Source organism: Bufo bufo, chromosome 2 (assembly GCF_905171765.1).
Source record: "Bufo bufo chromosome 2, aBufBuf1.1, whole genome shotgun sequence".
Lineage (NCBI taxonomy): Eukaryota > Metazoa > Chordata > Amphibia > Anura > Bufonidae > Bufo > Bufo bufo.
Genome location: NC_053390.1, coordinates 217,286,713 through 217,305,530, shown reverse-complemented (window position 1 = coordinate 217,305,530; position 18,818 = coordinate 217,286,713). Strand labels below are relative to the sequence as shown.

The following is an 18,818-nucleotide window of genomic DNA, read 5'->3' as shown; positions in this document are numbered from 1 at the left end:
CCCACAAGGGACCCCATTTTAGAAAGAAGACACCCCAAGGTATTCCGTGAGGGGTATGGTGAGTTCATGTAAAATTTTATTTTTTGTCACAAGTTAGTGGAATATGAGACTTCGTAAGAAAAAATAAATAAATTCCATTTCCGCTAACTTGTGACAAAAAATAAAAACTTCCATGAACTCACTATGCCCATCAGCGAATACCTTAGGGTGTCTACTTTCCGAAATGGGGTCATTTGTGGGTTGTTCCTACTGTCTGGGCATTGTAGAACCTCAGGAAACATGACAGGTGCTCAAAGTCAAAGTGTGTAAATTAATTTTTTTTGCACCATAGTTTGTAAACGCTATAACTTTTACCCAAACCAACAAATATACACTTATTGCATTTTTTTTTTTTATCAAAGACCTGTAGAACAATAAATTTAGAGAAAAATTTATATAGAAATGTAGTTTTATTTGAAAAATTTTACAACAGAAAGTGAAAAATGTATTTTTTTTTTTGTGCAAAATTTTTGGTCAATATTGATTAATATCAAAAAAAGTAAAAATGTCAGCAGCACTGAAATACCACCAAATGAAAGCTCTATTAGTGAGAAGAAAAGGAGGTAAAATTCATTTGGGCGGTAAGTTGTATGACCGAGCAATAATCCGTGAAAGTAGTGTAGTGCAGAATTGTAAAAAGTGGTCTGGTCATTAAGGGGGTTTAAGTTAAAGGGGCTGAGGTGGTTAAAGGCTATTGACACTTTTGTAGTTTATATTTTTTTTTTTTTTTGCGTTTTTGGTACATATAGACTAAAAAAAAGGAAAAAAACAATAAACTGTGTAAGCAGTAGTATTGTAATCAATGGAAATTTGAGTTTAAAACCTATTAGGCTAAAAAATGAAATTTTCACAAGACAAGGGTAGGTTCACACCTCCTTTTAACTGATCTGGCAGGCTGTTCTCTGAACTCACAGGATCCAGACTAGCTGGATACTGTTGTTCACCATTGGACCCTATTGACTATAAAGCCACTGCATGCTTTTTATTTTATTATTTTTTGTCTGTCCGAAACCCATTATAGGCCGATTTCAGACGAGCGAGTTGCACGGTCCCCACTCGCAGCGTCAGTATAAGGCCTCTTTCACACTGGTGTGTGCGCCCCGTTGCCATATTGCGGATCCGCAATACACTGGTGCAGTTCCGTGGGCATTACGCATCACGGATGAGGACCATTTGCTTGAATGGGTCCACAAATCCGGAGATGCGGAATGGTGCGGAACCCCGTGGGGTTTCGTCCCGTACTTCCGTTCCGCAAAAAGATAGGACTTGTTCTATCTTTTTGCGGACCGGCTGGATCGCGGACCTATTCAAGTGAATGGGTCCGCGATCTGCTGCGGCTTCCCCACGGACTTTGCTCGTGCATTGTGTCCCACATTTTGTGGCAACGGAGCGCACACGCCAGTGTGAAAGAGGCCTAACAGCTCCTGTCCTGACCTTCCAGCACTGCTGGGGTCGCGTAGAATTATATTGATATATGATGCTATGTAACCCTTACAGTTCTGGAATGTATTGGATAACACTGACATAATTATGACCACTTCCACCTATCAGATGCCGTGGTCACAATTGACCACAGCATTTGAGGGGTTAAATGTCCGAATTCATTGTAATTGCTGATCGCGACCGTTGCCTCTGGGTGTCTGCTGTGTAAAACAGCAGGTCCCTGGCACCTCTGACCGGGTGCCATCTTTAAAAGCCTACACCTGTATGTACGGTTTCACCCAGGTGCGCGAAGGGGTTAGTTTATGTATTGATGTGGTATTTCTTCACTTTTCCACCGGTACATGTGCAAGCAGCCTCACAGCTCTGCTGCAAAATCTTTAAATAGCCAAGTGGGTGTGAATGCTGATGTTATGGTTAGAGGGAACCTGTCACCTGGATTTTGGGTATAGAGCTGAGGACATGGGTTGCTAGATGGCCGCTAGCACATCCGCAATACCCAGTCCCCATAGCTCTGTGTGCTTTTATTGTGTAAAAATGATTTGATACATATGCAAATGAACCTGAGAGGAGTCCAGCGTGAAGGAGCCCAGCACCACCTCGCATCCACAGAATCTCCTCCTTGCTTCCCGACGTCAGAAAGCCAGAGCGGCGTAATCTTGCAATGCGCCATCTAGCGCATTCGCAGTTTCTTCTCTGAGGCTGATGCCAGCACAGGGAAGGAACACTGACGACACTGCGCATGTGCTAGCTCACGCATCGCAAGATTATGGCGCTCTGGCTTTGACGTCGGGGAGCAAGGAGGAGATTCTGTGGATGCGGGGCGGTGCTGGACTCCTCTCAGGGACAGGACTCATCTCTGGTTCATTTGCATATGTATCAAATTAATTTGTATAAAAAAAATGTACACAATAAAAGCACACTGCTATGGGGAATGGGTATTGTGGATGTGCTAGTGGCCATCTAGCAACCCATGTCCTCAGCTCTATTCCCAAAATCCTGGTGACAGGTTCCCTTTGATACAGAGATGACACCAAGTACTTAATCACAAATATATATTTGTTACAGAAATTGTCATATTCTCTCCAAAGGTGGTAACTGCCACCACAGCAGGTAAGGGATGTTGGGTGTTGGCATCACTGTTCACAGAACGACAATGTTTCTTTCTTCTCACATCACCAAACTTAGATGGTGGTAGGTGACACTGTGGTTTGGTGTGGATCCTCTTTTGGTTTGTGGTAATACAGCTGCTGTGTGTGAAGCTGTAACGGGGTTGTCCATGCAGCTGCTTTTATATATGCAGTTCATATCATTCTCTGGGTAGTGAGGAATTTTACTTTATCTTTTGCTTTTCCACTGTTATATGGTGAAATAAGGATCCTCTTGGTTACATTTTCTGTCACATACTGTAAGATCTATGAGAAATATGAAATGCAAGACAGGCAAGGATGAATTTTGTTCTATTTGGTGCTTTTTTTTTAAAAAAAAATTTAAGCAATCTGCCACAGTTATTCAATTGAATGCCATATTCAATGGCTCTAAACTGCGAACGGACACCCCACAGCGTTTATCCAGATACCACACATGTTGAATCCAGGGTTGCTGGTCGTTTACTAGGGTGCAGAGATGAAGTCCTATTGACAGACTCAGTGGTACACCCGCAAGACCAGTTATAGGCTGCAGCCGTCACAAGTTGTCAACTTGAGTAGTGTTAGAGAGACAGGGATTTAGTGGATCAGTAATTATTATTTTGAACCTTTTTTCTGCAATTGGCTTTTGTGATCGCGTACAAACCCTTTTAAAGGATAACTATCATATTTTCATATATGTTGCTGCCGTGGTGGTAATCCGTAATCACTAATCATTGTGTTCACATACCACTTGTTTAAGAAGATTCCGTCCATAGCAACTGCTCCTCACAAGAAAACTTTCTGACCATCTTCTCAAGATGGTCGCCGATGCCCTTACCCTGAGGCTAAGACCTCCCTCCCTAACTACCCGGAAATCATTTGGCTCATCTTGGGAACATGCAACCTCCCCCGAACCAATTGGCTTTTCCAGACTTAAACACTCCCTCTTCCTCCTGAGTAGTTGATCGCAAACATTCTAATCGCGAATTGTATTGTGAATATCGGCACTATCCCGGTCCGACAGGAGCGCACACGCAGCGTTCGGGACTGCCCACGACTACGTCCTCAGTCTTCTGTATATAGAAGATAGGAGACGGAGGACACCTAGCAACGCTGTTTAGCTGCACCACCTGCCTGGGGGAGGAAAGAACATGCTGCAATTACTAGGTAATTCAATACCTATACAAAAGTATTAACTAGAGAACTAAGGTAAACTTAGTCAGACCAATCCAATTACATTAAAAAAAATATTGAAGTTACCCTTTAAGTGTCTAGATAGGGGTTTAATGGCAGTAATTGTATTCTCACAAGGTTTTACGAATGCTGTTTGATATTAATTTGCTCATTTATTTTCTTTGTCTTCACATTCTTTCTGTATTGATAGCTGATCTGATCAACGGAGCAAAGAAAGATATTACTAATAAAGAAGTTACCAGGATATGGATCAATGATGATATTAAAATGAGAAGCTTTTCTCCAACTAATGTAAGTCATTCCAATATCTGAGTGTTCTGTTAAACATAATATTTCTTGGTAGTTGCCTCCCCTAATTAAAGGGGTTATCCAATTTCAAGAAACACGCACACACACGTGTACACGTGCTGGGCCCCTCACTGATAATATATCCTGCTCCTGGTCCCCACGCTGCTGCTTCTCCCTGCACACGGATGAAAACATCCGGTGTCAGGGAGGGGGTTGCAGCAGCCAATGGCAGACTGGGACGAGCCTCCCTAGCATCCTACCTTTGGTTGCTCTAACCCCCGACCCCCCCCCCCCCCCCGACACCGGATGTTTTCATCCATGTGCAGGGAGAAGCAGCATCCGGCAATGCGGGGACCAGGAGTGGCGCGGGGTAAGTATATTACCAGTGAGGAGCCCGACACATGGTGGGGGTGGGAGGTTTCTTGAAATTGGATAACCACTTTAAATCACCTCTTCCCCCCCCCCCCCCCCTTTTTCAAACTAATAATTTATATTTCATTTATCAAAATATAAATCGTAAACTGTGTGCAGAAATCGTAGTAGGCGAATACAGATTTCTTCAAAGTACATTGCATAGTAGAACAATAAGAAAGTATAAAAGTATAAAGTGAAACCGTGTCTCTCCATGTCTATAGTCCTATCATAGATTTGCGAGTGTCCCATGGCTGCCAACATTTCAAGAATTTGTTGTCGTATTCCACTGAAGAGCAACCGAGTACTCCAGAGATCTGACATCTTGTATCCAAGTGTAGAGGTCTGACCCCATCGGGGGTGTAGCTCATTTCCAGTAGAGGGCAATCGGACATTTAGCTGCCATTAGTTTATGAAGGAGCACATATTGGGACTACATTCAAGAGAAGTGTCACTGGATTCCTGGGGATATGAGTATCTTAAATGATCTGTAGTAATCTCACCATCTGCGCCCAAAAAGGTTCTATAACTGGGCACGACCAGAAGATGTGAAATAGAGGCATTCGGTTGGGAGCATCTCCAGCAGAGATTCGGCACCTCAGCTAACTTTCCACAGTTAATATCAGAAATGAACGCCCTTTTCACTAAATGGAAAACACTCCCAATATCACTCCTTGGCCGCATCGCAGCCAAAACGATGTCCATTCTCCCTTTGAGACCCTTTTGGTGACTGTGCCTGCTGCAGCTCTTTGCTCTGTGCAATCCGCCTTCGCTAATTGTGTCTGGAATTACATACGACACAGCTTTTCTAATCAGATTATTGTAGCTTCGGTTGTGAATGGAGGTCTAGCCCTCCCTAATATTACTTTATTTTACTTAGCAACACATTTGAGGCACGTTACCTCATGATCCACTCTCCATTTATACAACCAATGGACCGAGATTGAGAGGCTGTGGCTGGCACCAACTCACCCCAGAACTGTGATCTGGGGCTCCCTTATCTCTATCCCTTCACAATTACTCGGCCCTATGTTATTTAGGAGAGATATGGTATGGGACCAGGATTAGATACAATTTAGCTACACTCTGCTCCCCTCTTTCTCTATTCCTCCTCACTCCTGGGAAGCTCTGAGGCGGGGGTGGTTAGACCATGGACTGCTGCAGGGCTCTATCGCTGCCTTGGCCTGAAAGACCCTCTTTCTGCCCGAATTATGACGTTTGGTGAATTGCAGGCTAAATTCTCCCTTCCACACACTCTAGAGTTTCAATACCACAGAATTTTCCACTACTGTAAGTTTGCTGAGATCCACGATTGTCCCTACCCTCACCCCGTTTGAGCGCATATGTACACGGAGCCCCTTTTTATAAAGGCCTTATTTCTGATAAATACCAGATATTATCCTCCTTGGACTTCCCTATGGGTTTTAAAGGGATTCTGTCATCAGAAATGAGCCCTAAAAGCTAAACATATGGCGATGTCCCTTGTAAAACACTGAATCCTAAAGTGAGTTTATCAAATGCCCCTGTGGCTCTATATTCATAAAAAAGGTTTATATCCCCTGTCAATCACTTCAAAATGTGTCCAAGGGGACGTCTCATGGTGAAAGGTGCCCAGCTGCAGCCATCTCGTTTAGGTGCCCAGCGCCGCCTCCCTTTCATTCGATCCGCCTACCTCAGGTGACTAACCTTCCTTGTGCCTAGCCACGCCCGCCTGTGAAGGAGCCCAGCACCGCCTATGTCTCCTCCTTTCATCAACGATAGATAGCCGTAATCTCGCGATGTGCAGTTCTTTCCCTGAGGCTGATGCCAGCACAGGGAAGGAACACTATACCGGCACTGCGCATGTGCGAGCTTGCACATCGCGAGATTACGGCTATCTATCGTTGATGAAAGGAGGAGACATAGGCGGTGCTGGGCTCCTTCACAGGCGGGCGTGGCTAGGCATGGCTGGCACAAGGAAGGTTAGTCACCTGAGGTAGGCGGATCGAATGAAAGTGAGGGCGGCGATTTCAGCTCAGAAGGCGGCGCTGGGCACCTAAACGAGATGGCTGCAGCCGGGCACCTTTCACCATGAGACGTCCCCTTGGACACATTTTGAAGTGATTGATAGGTGATATAAACCTCTTTTTTATGAATATAGAGCCACAGGGGCATTTGATAAACTCACTTTAGGATTCAGTGTTTTACAAGGGACATCGCCATGTTTAGCTTATAGGACTAATTTCTGATGACAGAATCCCTTTAAGCATCTCTATAATGCAGAAATGGGAGGACTGGCTACAAAGGGAGCTCTTCCCGGAGATTTGGCGAACCATATGGAACAGGGCACATTCTAGTTCCTCTTCCGTAGCGTACATGGAGAAGCATTTGAAAATTCTAACGTTCTGGTATTAAATCACTTTTTAATATATACAGTGTCATCCATCCTGTACAGATCACCGCATTTAATGTGATTTTGCTGCTACATATGAGACATCATTTGCCGTTGTTGAATCCGTGTGCAGCAGTTTACGTCTGCGTTGTGGATAAGGTGTCTTGTTTAGACTGGGAAGAATTACATTAGTAATTTGTATAATTTATCTAATTTGGATTGAAATTTACTTGTGATCCCACTTGGACTCCTACACGTTTCACCCTACATCTTGTGCAGAATATAGACACCTGTATAGAAGGGCTAATTATAGTAAACTTCATGCGCTACTAACAATATAGCGCTAGAATCCCACATGCATGCCACTGAGTGCGGAAAAAGCGGGAACCACTTTAAAGGAGGAAGTGCGCAATATACACAACTCCACCTGCGCCCTTGTATCGAGACCCTGGACATGATATGATGCAATAAGTTATTCAAGTGTCCTAACGTCCAACTTTAATTCGCCCCCTTTTATTTATCTGTATTGTACAATTACTCGATACCTCGCCAAAGAAGCCGCATGGCGAAATGCGTAGGAGTCGGAGAGGGATCACTGCACTATTTCACAGCCTGGTCGGGAGTTACATATATACTGGTATATTGTAATTGGAGACACGATGCAAAGACTGACTACGATTATTTCTTATTTGGTTACCTTACATATTAAAGTGCATAGTATATTATTTTATTTGTACTAAGACATAATCATCTATTTGTACTATTGACGTATAGGTTCTTTTTATTTTATTTTTATTTTTTTGTATTGATTTGAGAGATTTTATGTATTTAAGTCTTGTGTATGCATAAATATTTATTAATATATAGATTGTGTGACTTCTTCCAAGGGAATCTATAGATGTTGCTTTGTAAACATGTCTCTGCAGGACTGTAGTTGAAGGCATATTGCTAGGATATATAATCGGTGTCAGTTACAGGTCCTGCTCCTATCTCTAGAACTAAGTCCCCAACATCACCCATGTGTAGCGTGCTCTTGATTCACTGCTATGGAAGTTCAGAAAGTAGGCAAGCGATTTCGCTTACTGCATGGAGAGCACTATGAGAGCACGGACCCCCTTCCCCATTCTCAGCTATGAGAGTACTGATAATAGCTGAGCTTGCCCAGCTGCTCTCTATTCACTTCAGGTGCCCTGTTCTGGATAAAGGTGTGGGTCCCAGAGGGCGTATCCTACTGATGTGCCATCAATGTCTGAGAAGAGACAACCCCTTTTAAACTGTTAAATTAACACTGTATAACATTTTATAATTTAGAAAGTGAAAGAGGAGGATGAGCCAGAGGAAGAAGATGAAGAGGAAATGGGGCACGCAGAGACCTATGCAGAATATATGCCAATAAAACGTATGTTGCATAATGTCTGTGAATATATGTACACTGTGCCACCAATGATAATTAACCTTTTAATACAGATACAGGAGGCGGGTACAGCCGGCATTAAAATTATCTCTGGTGGCACAGTAGCTGGGCACCTGCTATGCTGGCTGCTTGACTCTGGGGAAGACACTTGGGAGGAGGAGGAGGCTGCTGCCGCACTGGCCACAAATGAATTTAATACTGGGGAGAGAGGGTGGGGGGCCGCACTGGCATTGTAAGTTAGGACGGATCCTTTTGGCTCCGCACGGCCAGGCGGACACCAAAACGCTGCAAGCTGCGTTTTGGTGTCCGCCTCCAGAGCGGAATGGAGGCGGAACGGAGCCAAACTGATGCATTCTGAATGGATCCTTATCCATTCAGAATGCATTGGGGATGAACGGATCAGTTCGGGGCCGCTTGTGAGAGCCCTCAAATGGATCTCACAAGCGGAACCCCAAACGCAAGTGTGAAAGTAGCCTAACCTGCTCATAAGACCTGAATGTAACTTTATTTTTATTTATTTTTTTATTTTTTTTATTTTATTTTTTTTTCTCCCCTCCCCCTTCCTCTAGTTAAAGTTGGGCTCAGACATCCAGATCCTGTTGTGGAAACCAGTTCCCTGTCAAGTGTGACTCCTGCAGATGTTTGGTTCCAGACCTCGATTCCTGAAGAGACCATTGATAACGGCTGGCTGTCAGCACTGCAGTTAGAAGCAGTCACTTACGCTGCCCAGGTTTGTTTCTCCAGGTCCAGCTCATGTATAAATGTGATGGCTGTTATTTAGCTTATTTTGTAATGTCTCATTTTCTTTGTACATGTGTCCTGAACCGTGGAGGGCAGCTGAATGTATGAGCTGTTTACTTAAGATTATTATGGTATTACTTTATAGCAACATGAAACCTTCCTTCCTAATGGTGAAAGAGCTGGATTCCTGATTGGGGATGGTGCAGGAGTTGGGAAAGGGAGAACAATTGCTGGAATTATTTTTGAAAACTACTTGTTAAGTAGAAAAAGATCTTTGTGGTGAGTACACAATGGCACTACAGACACGTGGTTGAAATGTAATGGGAACAGATTGCACTTGATTATAGTTTATAACCCTCCTATTGAAATGTATAAAAATGCGGAGATAAAAAGGGAAACCCTGGGGACCTCATTGCCGGTTTAATTGGAGTTTCTTTAAATGGTTTGTATCAACTCAAACATTGGGGGCATATGTCTGACAGGTGTGGGTCCCACCTCTTATCTTTAGAATAGAGCCCACAAAGTGAAGAAGGGTGCACAGAGCATGTGGGGCCGTCCTCCATCCATTCCTATGGGAACGCCGAAAATAGCCAAGCGCTGGCTCTATTTCCATCGGCCCCATAGAAGTGAATGTAACCGTGGCCGTGTTTGCGCGTTGCACTTCTCATGAATTTCAATGGGACAGCCGAAAATAGCCAAGCGCACGGCTTGGGCATTTTTGACGCTTCCATGGGAATGGATGGAGGGCGGTCCTGCATGCGCCCTTCATTTTGCAGGTTCAGTTCCAAAGATAGGTGCAGGTCCCAAAGGTGGGACCTGCACCTGTCAGACAATGGGGGCATATCTTAATGATATGCCCCCAATGCGTGAGGTGGGACAACCCCAGTAACATAGTATAATTCACTTGGAACTGTATTGTCATTGTTTTTGTTCTGCAGGTTCAGTGTCTCAAATGACTTAAAGTACGATGCTGAAAGAGACTTGAGAGACATCGGAGCTAAAAATATTCAGGTCCACTCTTTAAACAAGGTGCGCTAAACCGTTATATAGAGATTTACATTGTTTTAAGTAAAGGCATATAGGATTCACTGAATAAACACAATCTGCTTTGTTTTACAGTTTAAATATGGAAAAATTTCATCCAAGCATAATGGTAGTGTGAAGAAAGGGGTTATATTTGCTACATATTCCTCGCTGATTGGTGAAAGCCAGTCTGGAGGGAAATACAGAACGCGCTTAAAGCAGCTTCTTCACTGGTGCGGAGAGGATTTTGATGGTGTTGTATCCTTTTTTTTCCACAAACTCTTCTAGTTTTGTGTTCAAATTCCTTTAGTCCAAGTAGGACATGCAGTGAATTTGTATCCAGAACCAAGATCCAAACCAAAAGACAAGCCTGACTCTTCTCTGTTTAGGATGTAATGCTGGTTTAACTTGATGCTGAAAATGCACTACTTAGATTAGTTTCCTTAATTACTTTTAACTATAGATTGTATTTGATGAATGCCACAAGGCAAAAAATCTATGTCCAGTTGGTTCTTCAAAACCAACAAAAACTGGCTTGGCGGTACTGGAGCTTCAGAACAAGCTGCCTAAAGCCAGAGTTATATACGCTAGTGCCACAGGTATGTAGATTATTTCAGTAAAATCCAGAATATGTAGCTGCCCTCATACTTATGTGGGACTTTTCACTTTTAGGTGCCTCTGAACCACGAAATATGGCTTATATGAGTCGTCTAGGAATTTGGGGTGACGGTACTCCCTTTAGAGAATTTAATGATTTCATCCAGGCTGTGGAAAGAAGGTATGAATGTATTAAAAAGGGGGAAGGGGACTTGATGACACATATTGCAGTACATTCTAAAGTGCAGTTGACAATGCATGTAAGTTATTGTTAATTAGGCCATTGTGATTTTATCCAAAGTTATTAAATGGGCACTGTTTGTTAACAGTTACAAGACAACTCCCCCAGTGTCTCAGATGGCACAAAATGAAAGAACATATACTTAATACCCTGCCATCTTGTGCTATATACCACTCAGAGCAGTGGTTGGCTGCAGCCTGTAAAAAAAAACTCAGGTGAGGACCAGACTTGGAAATGGCATGTGATTAAAGGGGTTGCCTAAATGTGTTAATACTGATGACCTATCCTCAGAATAGGTCGGCAGTATGTAATTGGTGAGGGTTTGACGTCTGGCAACCACTGCCGATCAGCTGTTTGAAGAGACTGAACTGCTCCAGTGAACACTATAGCCTCCTAGCAGCATACCAAGCACAGCACCATCCATTGGGGAAGTTTACTTATAACTCTGACAACCCCTTTAAACGAGTTGTCCCAGCCGGTTTACAGTTTAGGGCAGCTCTAAAGCCCGCCCATCCGTGCCGGTGACATCACTGGGCTCCCTGCTGGGCGGAAGCCTCCACTTGGCAGTTCCTATGCAGAGCCCAGTACGTCACCGGGTCTCCTGAAAATACCTTTGAGCATTTCATGCTCCGATGCTCATATTAGTGGAGCTGCCAGGGTGGAAATAGGGATATGTCCGGATTCAGTTCTGAACCCGGACAACCCCTTTATTAGGGCATATTGATTTCAGATGGGATGGTCCCCAGCACTGAACCATCCTCCATGAGCAGAAGAGGAAAGTCGCATGGAGCAGTTCTCGCTGGATGACGGCCATTCATCAAAAGGCCTCTGCTCCTTTTGGGGGATATCTGGTTTTCACATGGCAGCTGATTTTTGCCATGGTCAGACAGCAAAATCCCCTGACAGGCGCTTTATCTGTATTCTAGTCTGTTCAGTGTGTGTATATGTTTTAGAATGCATTAATGTTTATTTCAGGGGTGTTGGTGCCATGGAAATTGTGGCCATGGACATGAAATTGAGGGGCATGTACATTGCAAGACAGCTAAGCTTCACTGGTGTCACCTTCAAAATTGAAGAAGTTCCGCTCTCCCTGGATTATGTCAAAATGTACAACAAGTCTGTTAAACTGGTGGGTGTTAATTTTGATTTTGGCATCAGCTATTCTGCAGTATAGCTCCATCCCAATTCACTTCAGTAGGAGTATCACTGCAGTAACCAGCTCCGTCCACTGCAAAAATTTACAGAGCTGTGTAGATCCTGAAGATAGGCCATCAATATTGAAGGAAAAACCATTTAATCACTGTTGAATTGTCCACTTCATCAGGAACTCTGTTCTTAGCACCCGCTACTTTTATAGTAAGACCTTGTATGCATAACGTAGATAAATATTTTTTGTTTTATTTATTTTACGCATTTATATAGCGCTACTATATTTTACAGCGCTTTACAGACATTAGAATCACACTGTCCCCAATGGGGCTCACAATCTAAGTTCCCTATCAGTATGTCTTTGGAATGTGGAAGGAAACCCAGGCAAGCACGGAGGGAACATAAAAACTCCATGCAGATGATGTCTGATTCAAACCTAGGACCCCAGCGCTGCAAGGCAACAGTGCTAACCACTGGGCCACCGTGCTGCCCTTAAAAGAGGACTTTTCATGGGTCCAGATTTTATAAACTAAGTATCATGATATGTAGGGCATAGTGCGGGGATCTAACTGCACTTACTATTTTTTTTCTGGGTGCAGCTCTGTTCGCCCCCTGTGGCCCCCGTTGTATTCTCCCCCCTGTATGCTAATTTTAGCATCTGTACAGAGAGGAGGAGACTGCCCTGTTTCTTAATGGGTCTCCTTCTTCCTGGCTGTGAGCTGTCCAATCTCAGTGGAGAGCGTCACAGCTAGTGAGAAGGTGATTTTTATTTTTATTTTCCTCTCCCTGGCTGTGACGCTCTCTGCTGCGATTGGACAGCTCACAGCCAGAAAGGAGACGCCCATTGAGAAACAGGGCAGTCTCCTCCTCCCTGTATCAATGCTAAAACGGGGGCCACAGCGGACGAATGGAGCAGCGCCCAGAAAAAATGGTAATCGCTATTAGATCCCTGCTGTATGCCCTACATACCCGGATACTTAGTTTATAAAGTCTGGACCCATGAAAGGTCCTCTTTTTAAATTATGACTTAAATTGTTGCCACATTTAATTTTGTAGCCTGAGCAAGCAGGTGAAATGGCAGGAAAGCTTCTCTTTCTAAGGCTGGGTTCACACGAGCGGATGCCGTGCGTGGCATCCGCTCCGTGAAAGAGTGCCAAGACCCGATGCAGACTGCAGAGGCACGGAGCATTAACATGACTGATAATGCTCCGTGCCTCTCTGTGATCTCTTTACTACAAAATCACAGTGACAACTGTGATTTCGTAGTAAACAGATCACAGAGAGGCACGGAGCATTATCAGTCATGTTAATGCTCCGTGCCTCTGCAGTCTGCATCGGGTCTTGGCACTCTTTCACGGAGCGGATGCCACGCACGGCTTTCGCTCGTGTGAACCCAGCCTAAAGAGTGAAATAATTTAACATAGAGATTACAAGCTAATATTGTTCTTAATTCTGTCTCAAGTGGGTGCTGGCCAGAGAGAGGTTTCAACAAGCTGCAGATCTAATTGATGCCGAGCAGAGGATGAAAAAGTCTATGTGGGGTCAGTTCTGGTCGGCACATCAGAGGTTTTTCAAATACCTCTGCATAGCATCCAAAGTTAGAAGAGTGGTACAGCTAGCCAGAGAAGAAATAAAGAATGGAAAGGTAAGTCGTGTTATGTGTGTGTGAGGTTTCTTTCTTTTTTTTCTTTTCTTTTTTTATTAATGTGTGTGCTTTTGTAATGTCAGAATGAATGCAGTAACTGCTTTCTTTTATTCCAGTGTGTTGTTATTGGTCTCCAGTCTACTGGAGAGGCAAGAACTCTGGAGGCTTTAGAGGAAGGAGGGGGAGAACTGAATGACTTTGTGTCGACTGCAAAGTAAGATATTGAACTAAATCAACTTCATATTCTGTACTTTGGGTTTTTTGATATTGCTATGAGATGTTTATTTTTTACAAATCTGTATCAGATTTATAAAGTGGTGAATTTGTAGTACCCATACGCCAGTCTTGATCTCCCTGTGCTGGCATGAGATGATCCTAATTTACTAAGTGGCAGATTCCTCTTATTGATTTGCGTGCATCTCTGCCCTGCCATGCGCCAGATACTGAAGTCTGCGCCAGCTGGAGGCACACCTCCTCATAAGCAAAGCGGCCTTCCACTAATAAGCTGTTTAAAACTGCCTTATTATTCCTTCCTAAACGTTTCATCACTGAGACATTTTCGTTTTTACTCCCTGCCTTTCTAGAGCCATAACTATTTATTTTATTTATTTTTTCTTTCCAGCTCACATAGCCATGAGGGCTTATTTTTGCAGGATACTTTGTACTTTCTAATGGCATCATTTAATATTGCATGCAATGTAGTGGATAGCTGGAAAAAAATTAAAGTTGGGTGAAAAAAAGAAGCAATTTTTTTTTACGGGTTTCGTTTTTACTGCATTATCTTTGTGATTAGCGTGATGTTCACTCCATTCTGCGGGTCAGTACAATTACAGCCTAAAACATTTTAATAGTTTTTCTTGCTTAAAAACTTTGAATTTTTTTTTTAATTTTTTTTTATTTGAATCACCCCCATAACTATAGTGTGTGTGTGTGTGTGTGTGTGTATAGATAGATACAGTTGTCCCTCAAGTTACAATATTAATTGGTTCCAGGATGTTGAGTAATTGTTTTCCAAAGCCCCAAAATGAAGATTTAAGAAAAATAAGCAGATGTTAAGACAGATAACAGAAGTCCTTACATATAAGGCCTCATTCACACGGGCGTTGCGGGAAAATGTGCGGGTGTGTCGCGGGAACACCTGTGATTTTTCAGCGCGAGTGCAAAACATTGTAATGCGTTTTGCACTCGCGTGAGAAAAATCGCGCATGTTTGGTACCCGAACTTCTTCACAGAAGTTCGGGCTTGGGATCGGTGTTCTGTAGATTGTATTTTCCCTTATAACATAGTTATAAGGGAAAATAATAGCATTCAGAATGCATAATAAAACAGCGCTGGAGGGGTTAAAAAATAATAATAATAATTTAACTCGCCTTAGTCCACTTGATCACGGCCCGGCATCTCCTTCTGTCTCCTTTGTTGAATAGGACCTGTGGTGAGCATTAATTACAGGAACAGGACCTTTTGATGACGTCACTCCGGTCATCACATGGTACGTCACATGATCTTTTACCTTGGTGATTCACCATGGTAAAAGATCATGTGATGTACCATGTGATGACTGGAGTGACGTCATCAAAGGTCCTGTTCCTGTAATTAATGCTCACCACAGGTCCTATTCAACAAAGGAGACAGAAGGAGATGCCGGGCTGCGATCAAGTGGACTAAGGTGAGTTAAATGATTTTTTTATTTTTTAACCCCTCCAGCACTGTTTTACTATGCATTCTGTATTCAGAATGCTATTATTTTCCCTTATAGCGATGTTATAAGGGAAAATAATAATGATCGGGTCTCCATCCCGATCGTCTCCTAGCAACCGTGCGTGAAAATCGCACCGCATCCGCACTTGCTTGCGGATGCTTGCGATTTTTACGCAACCCCATTCACTTCTATGGGGCCTGCGTTGCGTGAAAAACGCAGAATATAGAGCATGCTGCGATTTTCACGCAACGCACAAGTGATGCGTGAAAATCACCACTCATGTGAACAGCCCCATAGAAAGGAATGGGTCGGTATTCAGTGCGGGTGCAATGCGTTCACCTCACGCATCGCATCCGTGTGGAATAGTCGCCCGTGTGAAAGGGGCCTAAGGCATCTTGCACACGAACATTGTATGCTTGTGGTCGTGTTCACTTGAATGGGTCCACATTCATGGAGATGCGGAATCGAAGCACGGATCTGATTCCCAGGGAAGCACTACGGAGTGCTTCTGTGATTGTCCGTGCTTCCGCACCGTAAAAAAAAATAGAACTTGTTCTATTTAAAATAAAAAAAATAAAATAATTTTTATTTTTTTGCCGTGCTGATGGATCACTGACCCATTCAAGTTGAATGGGTCTCGATCTGTCCCGGCCGCCGCACGGATGTTGCTGGTGCATTGGGGACTGCAAATTGTGGTCCTCAATGCACGGAACGGACCCACAACGGCTGTGTGCATGAGGCTTAACAGTCAGAAATAGCTGCTAACTAGCAACTAATCCAGCTATTTTACCAGAGAACTGACCTTTGACTTAGTTGACTCTGTCTGACATTGTATGTTGAGTCTAGTTTCAACTTACGATGGGTCAGAAAAGACCATTGTATGTTGAAAATATTGTATCCTGATGGAGCACTGTATATATTTTGTCTACAGAGCAGTAAGAGGGCTCATTTTATGCAGGTTGAACTATAGTTTTTTTTTTTTTTGTTTTTTTTTGTCTGTCTCTCTTTTTACCTCCCCAGCAAAAAGAGATTAAAGCCATTTTTCTCGCCCAGTTTCCTTGGGGGACACAGAAGACCTTGGGTATAGCTCATCTCCATAGGAGGCGTGACACTAAGTGAAGACTGTTAAGCCCCTCCTCCACAGCTATACCCTCAGCCTGGAGAGAGAGGCAGCCAGTTTTTGCTTAGTGTCCAAGGAGGCAAGACACTCCCTGCTCTGCAGGGCTGTTTTCTCCTTGTTTAAATTTTAGATTTTTACTTTTTTCTTTTCTTTTTGTTCCAGATCATCAGGGACAACAGAGACGCACTAGACCTCTGTTTTCCCGGGGTTGAGCTGCGCCAGTGCCGGTCACCCGCACTGCTGCCTCCCCCACAGAAGGCAAGGTGGACCAGGGCAGCCCAGCTCCCCTGCATCCCGCCAGCGCAAGGGTCGCCCGCACGCCAAGTCCCTCTTCCAGCGTCCTGCCACTACGGTGCCAGTAGCTGAAGGGGCGACCCTGCTGGAATGGACCGAGAGAGAAGACGGCTGTGGTAAGAGAGTGGCTTCTCCAGCCCTACGTCCCCCACCCTGGTCTCCTGCGTGCCTGACCCCCATACTGGGCCTCTGGACCCTTTTGTCACTGCTGGACCTTGGCTGGTCCCTGGGGTGCCGCAGATCGACAATCTGCTCCCTGCCTCCCCCCCCCTTTCCTGGCCCCCATAGGACATGCAGCTAGCACAGCTAGCTGCAGAAGCTGCTCCTCTATCCGCACAGGCACCCGGTCTCTGGGTCCCCCCCATCTCCTTACCGGAGGGTTGCTCAAGGCCTGAGGATGTGGAGCAAGGCCTCGCCTCCGGCCAGCATTAAGATTCCAGTGCGGCCGGGCGCCGCAAAAATTTTAGCCCAGGCTCCGCGGCCTGCTAGGCCGCCATTCCGGGCCCTGACTCTTCCGGCGGCGGGGTGGGCTCCCGCGGCCGGCAAGCCGCCATTCCGGGCCCCTGATTCTTCCGGCCGCCGGGGTGGGCTCCCGCGGCCGGCGAGCCGCCATTCCGGGCCCCTGACTCTTCCGGCCGGCGGGGTGGGCTCCCGCGGCCGGCATTGGGCTTGACTAGGCCCCAGCAGGCCCGTCCGTCGGTGCCGGTCGGCGGGGCTCCGCAAATTTTGTCCCAGGCTTCGCGGCCTGCTGGGCCGCAATTCCGACCGGCCCGCGGGGTGGGCACCCGCGGCCGGTTTGAAGCGCATTCCACCTCAGGTCCCGGCGGTACATAAGGGCCGGGCGCCGCAAATTTAGTCCCCGGCTTCGCGGCCTACTAGGCCGCAAAATTCCGGCCTCTGGTGGAGAGGGCGGGAACTTCTCCAGGCGCGAATTCTTCCCGCCTGGAGGTTCCTCCGCCCCCAGGGGATCGCAGCGCCGCCCTCCAGGCCGGATCCCTGTTAACCCTTTGGGTACAGGCCGGCTCCCAATGGGCCTGTATGGTTGGCCCCCTTTTTTTCCTGACTCGCAGACGATCTGTGCCCCTATATGGTGGCTCCCCTTTAAACTCAGAGAGGCTGTGTTTAAAATATATAAATGAAAAAAAATAAATAAATATGAATAATAGATAACTGATTTCTATTGGACTGCGCAGGACGCTGCAGCCTCATCAGTAGTGCTGCATGACCTCTTTCCACAGGCGGCATGGTGTTGCGCTCCCATCCTGCGTCGCTGCTAGGGCATTTCCCCTTTTAGGCGGTTTTCTTGCTCTCTTCCAGGATACGGCGCTGGCCAAGTGCATGCGGCCCTTCCATAGGCAGCATTTATCATCTCTCCAGTTATTGTGCCTGCCATGTGCACCCCCCCTCTTAGGCGGGATACTGCACTCTCCCTGGCTGCCGACTGGCCATGTGCATGACCCCCTTCTTAGGCGGAATACTGCACCTTCACCGGATACGGTGCTGGCCATGTGCACGACCCCCTTCCTTAGGCGGAACGCTGCACTCTCTCTGGATTTGCTGCCGACTATGTGCGTGACCCCCTTCTATGGGCGGAACGCAGCACTCACTGGATTCGCTGCCGGCCATGTGCGTGACCCCCTTCTCTAGGCGGAACGCTGCACTTTTACTGGATCGGTTGCCGATCATGTGCGTGACCCCCTTTTTAGGCGGAATACTGCACTCTCACCGGATACGGTACTGGCTATGTGCACGACCCCCTTCCATAGGCGGAACGCTGCACTCTCACTGATGTGCTATGATGTACTTATGTACTATGTTATGTACTATGTTGCTATGCTGCACTCTCACTGGTTTCGCTGCCGGCCATAGGCATGACCCCCTTTCATAGGCGGTATGCTGCACTCTCATTGGATTCGCTGCAGGCCTTGGATATGCCTCCTTCCCTCAGGCAGCATACATACATCCCTCTGTCTGTGGTTGTTTTCTCGCAGGTACGTTGCTGGCCATGTGCGTGTACCCCAT

At 45.4% G+C, this 18,818-nt stretch overlaps 1 protein-coding gene across 2 annotated transcripts in view; it reads left to right on the top strand.

Annotated features, from left to right (window-relative positions):
• The window catches only part of SBNO1 (strawberry notch homolog 1), a 78,327-nt gene that overhangs the window by 15,888 nt on the left and 43,621 nt on the right, over positions 1-18,818 (top strand). For both annotated transcript variants that reach the window (XM_040416199.1, XM_040416200.1), the window contains 11 exons: positions 3,994-4,094; positions 8,185-8,272; positions 8,857-9,017; positions 9,174-9,307; positions 9,967-10,057; positions 10,148-10,309; positions 10,515-10,650; positions 10,724-10,829; positions 11,865-12,018; positions 13,501-13,683; positions 13,800-13,897. In XM_040416199.1, coding sequence (XP_040272133.1) covers positions 3,994-4,094; positions 8,185-8,272; positions 8,857-9,017; positions 9,174-9,307; positions 9,967-10,057; positions 10,148-10,309; positions 10,515-10,650; positions 10,724-10,829; positions 11,865-12,018; positions 13,501-13,683; positions 13,800-13,897 — 1,414 coding nt within the window. The remainder of the gene's footprint in view (positions 1-3,993; positions 4,095-8,184; positions 8,273-8,856; positions 9,018-9,173; positions 9,308-9,966; positions 10,058-10,147; positions 10,310-10,514; positions 10,651-10,723; positions 10,830-11,864; positions 12,019-13,500; positions 13,684-13,799; positions 13,898-18,818) is intronic.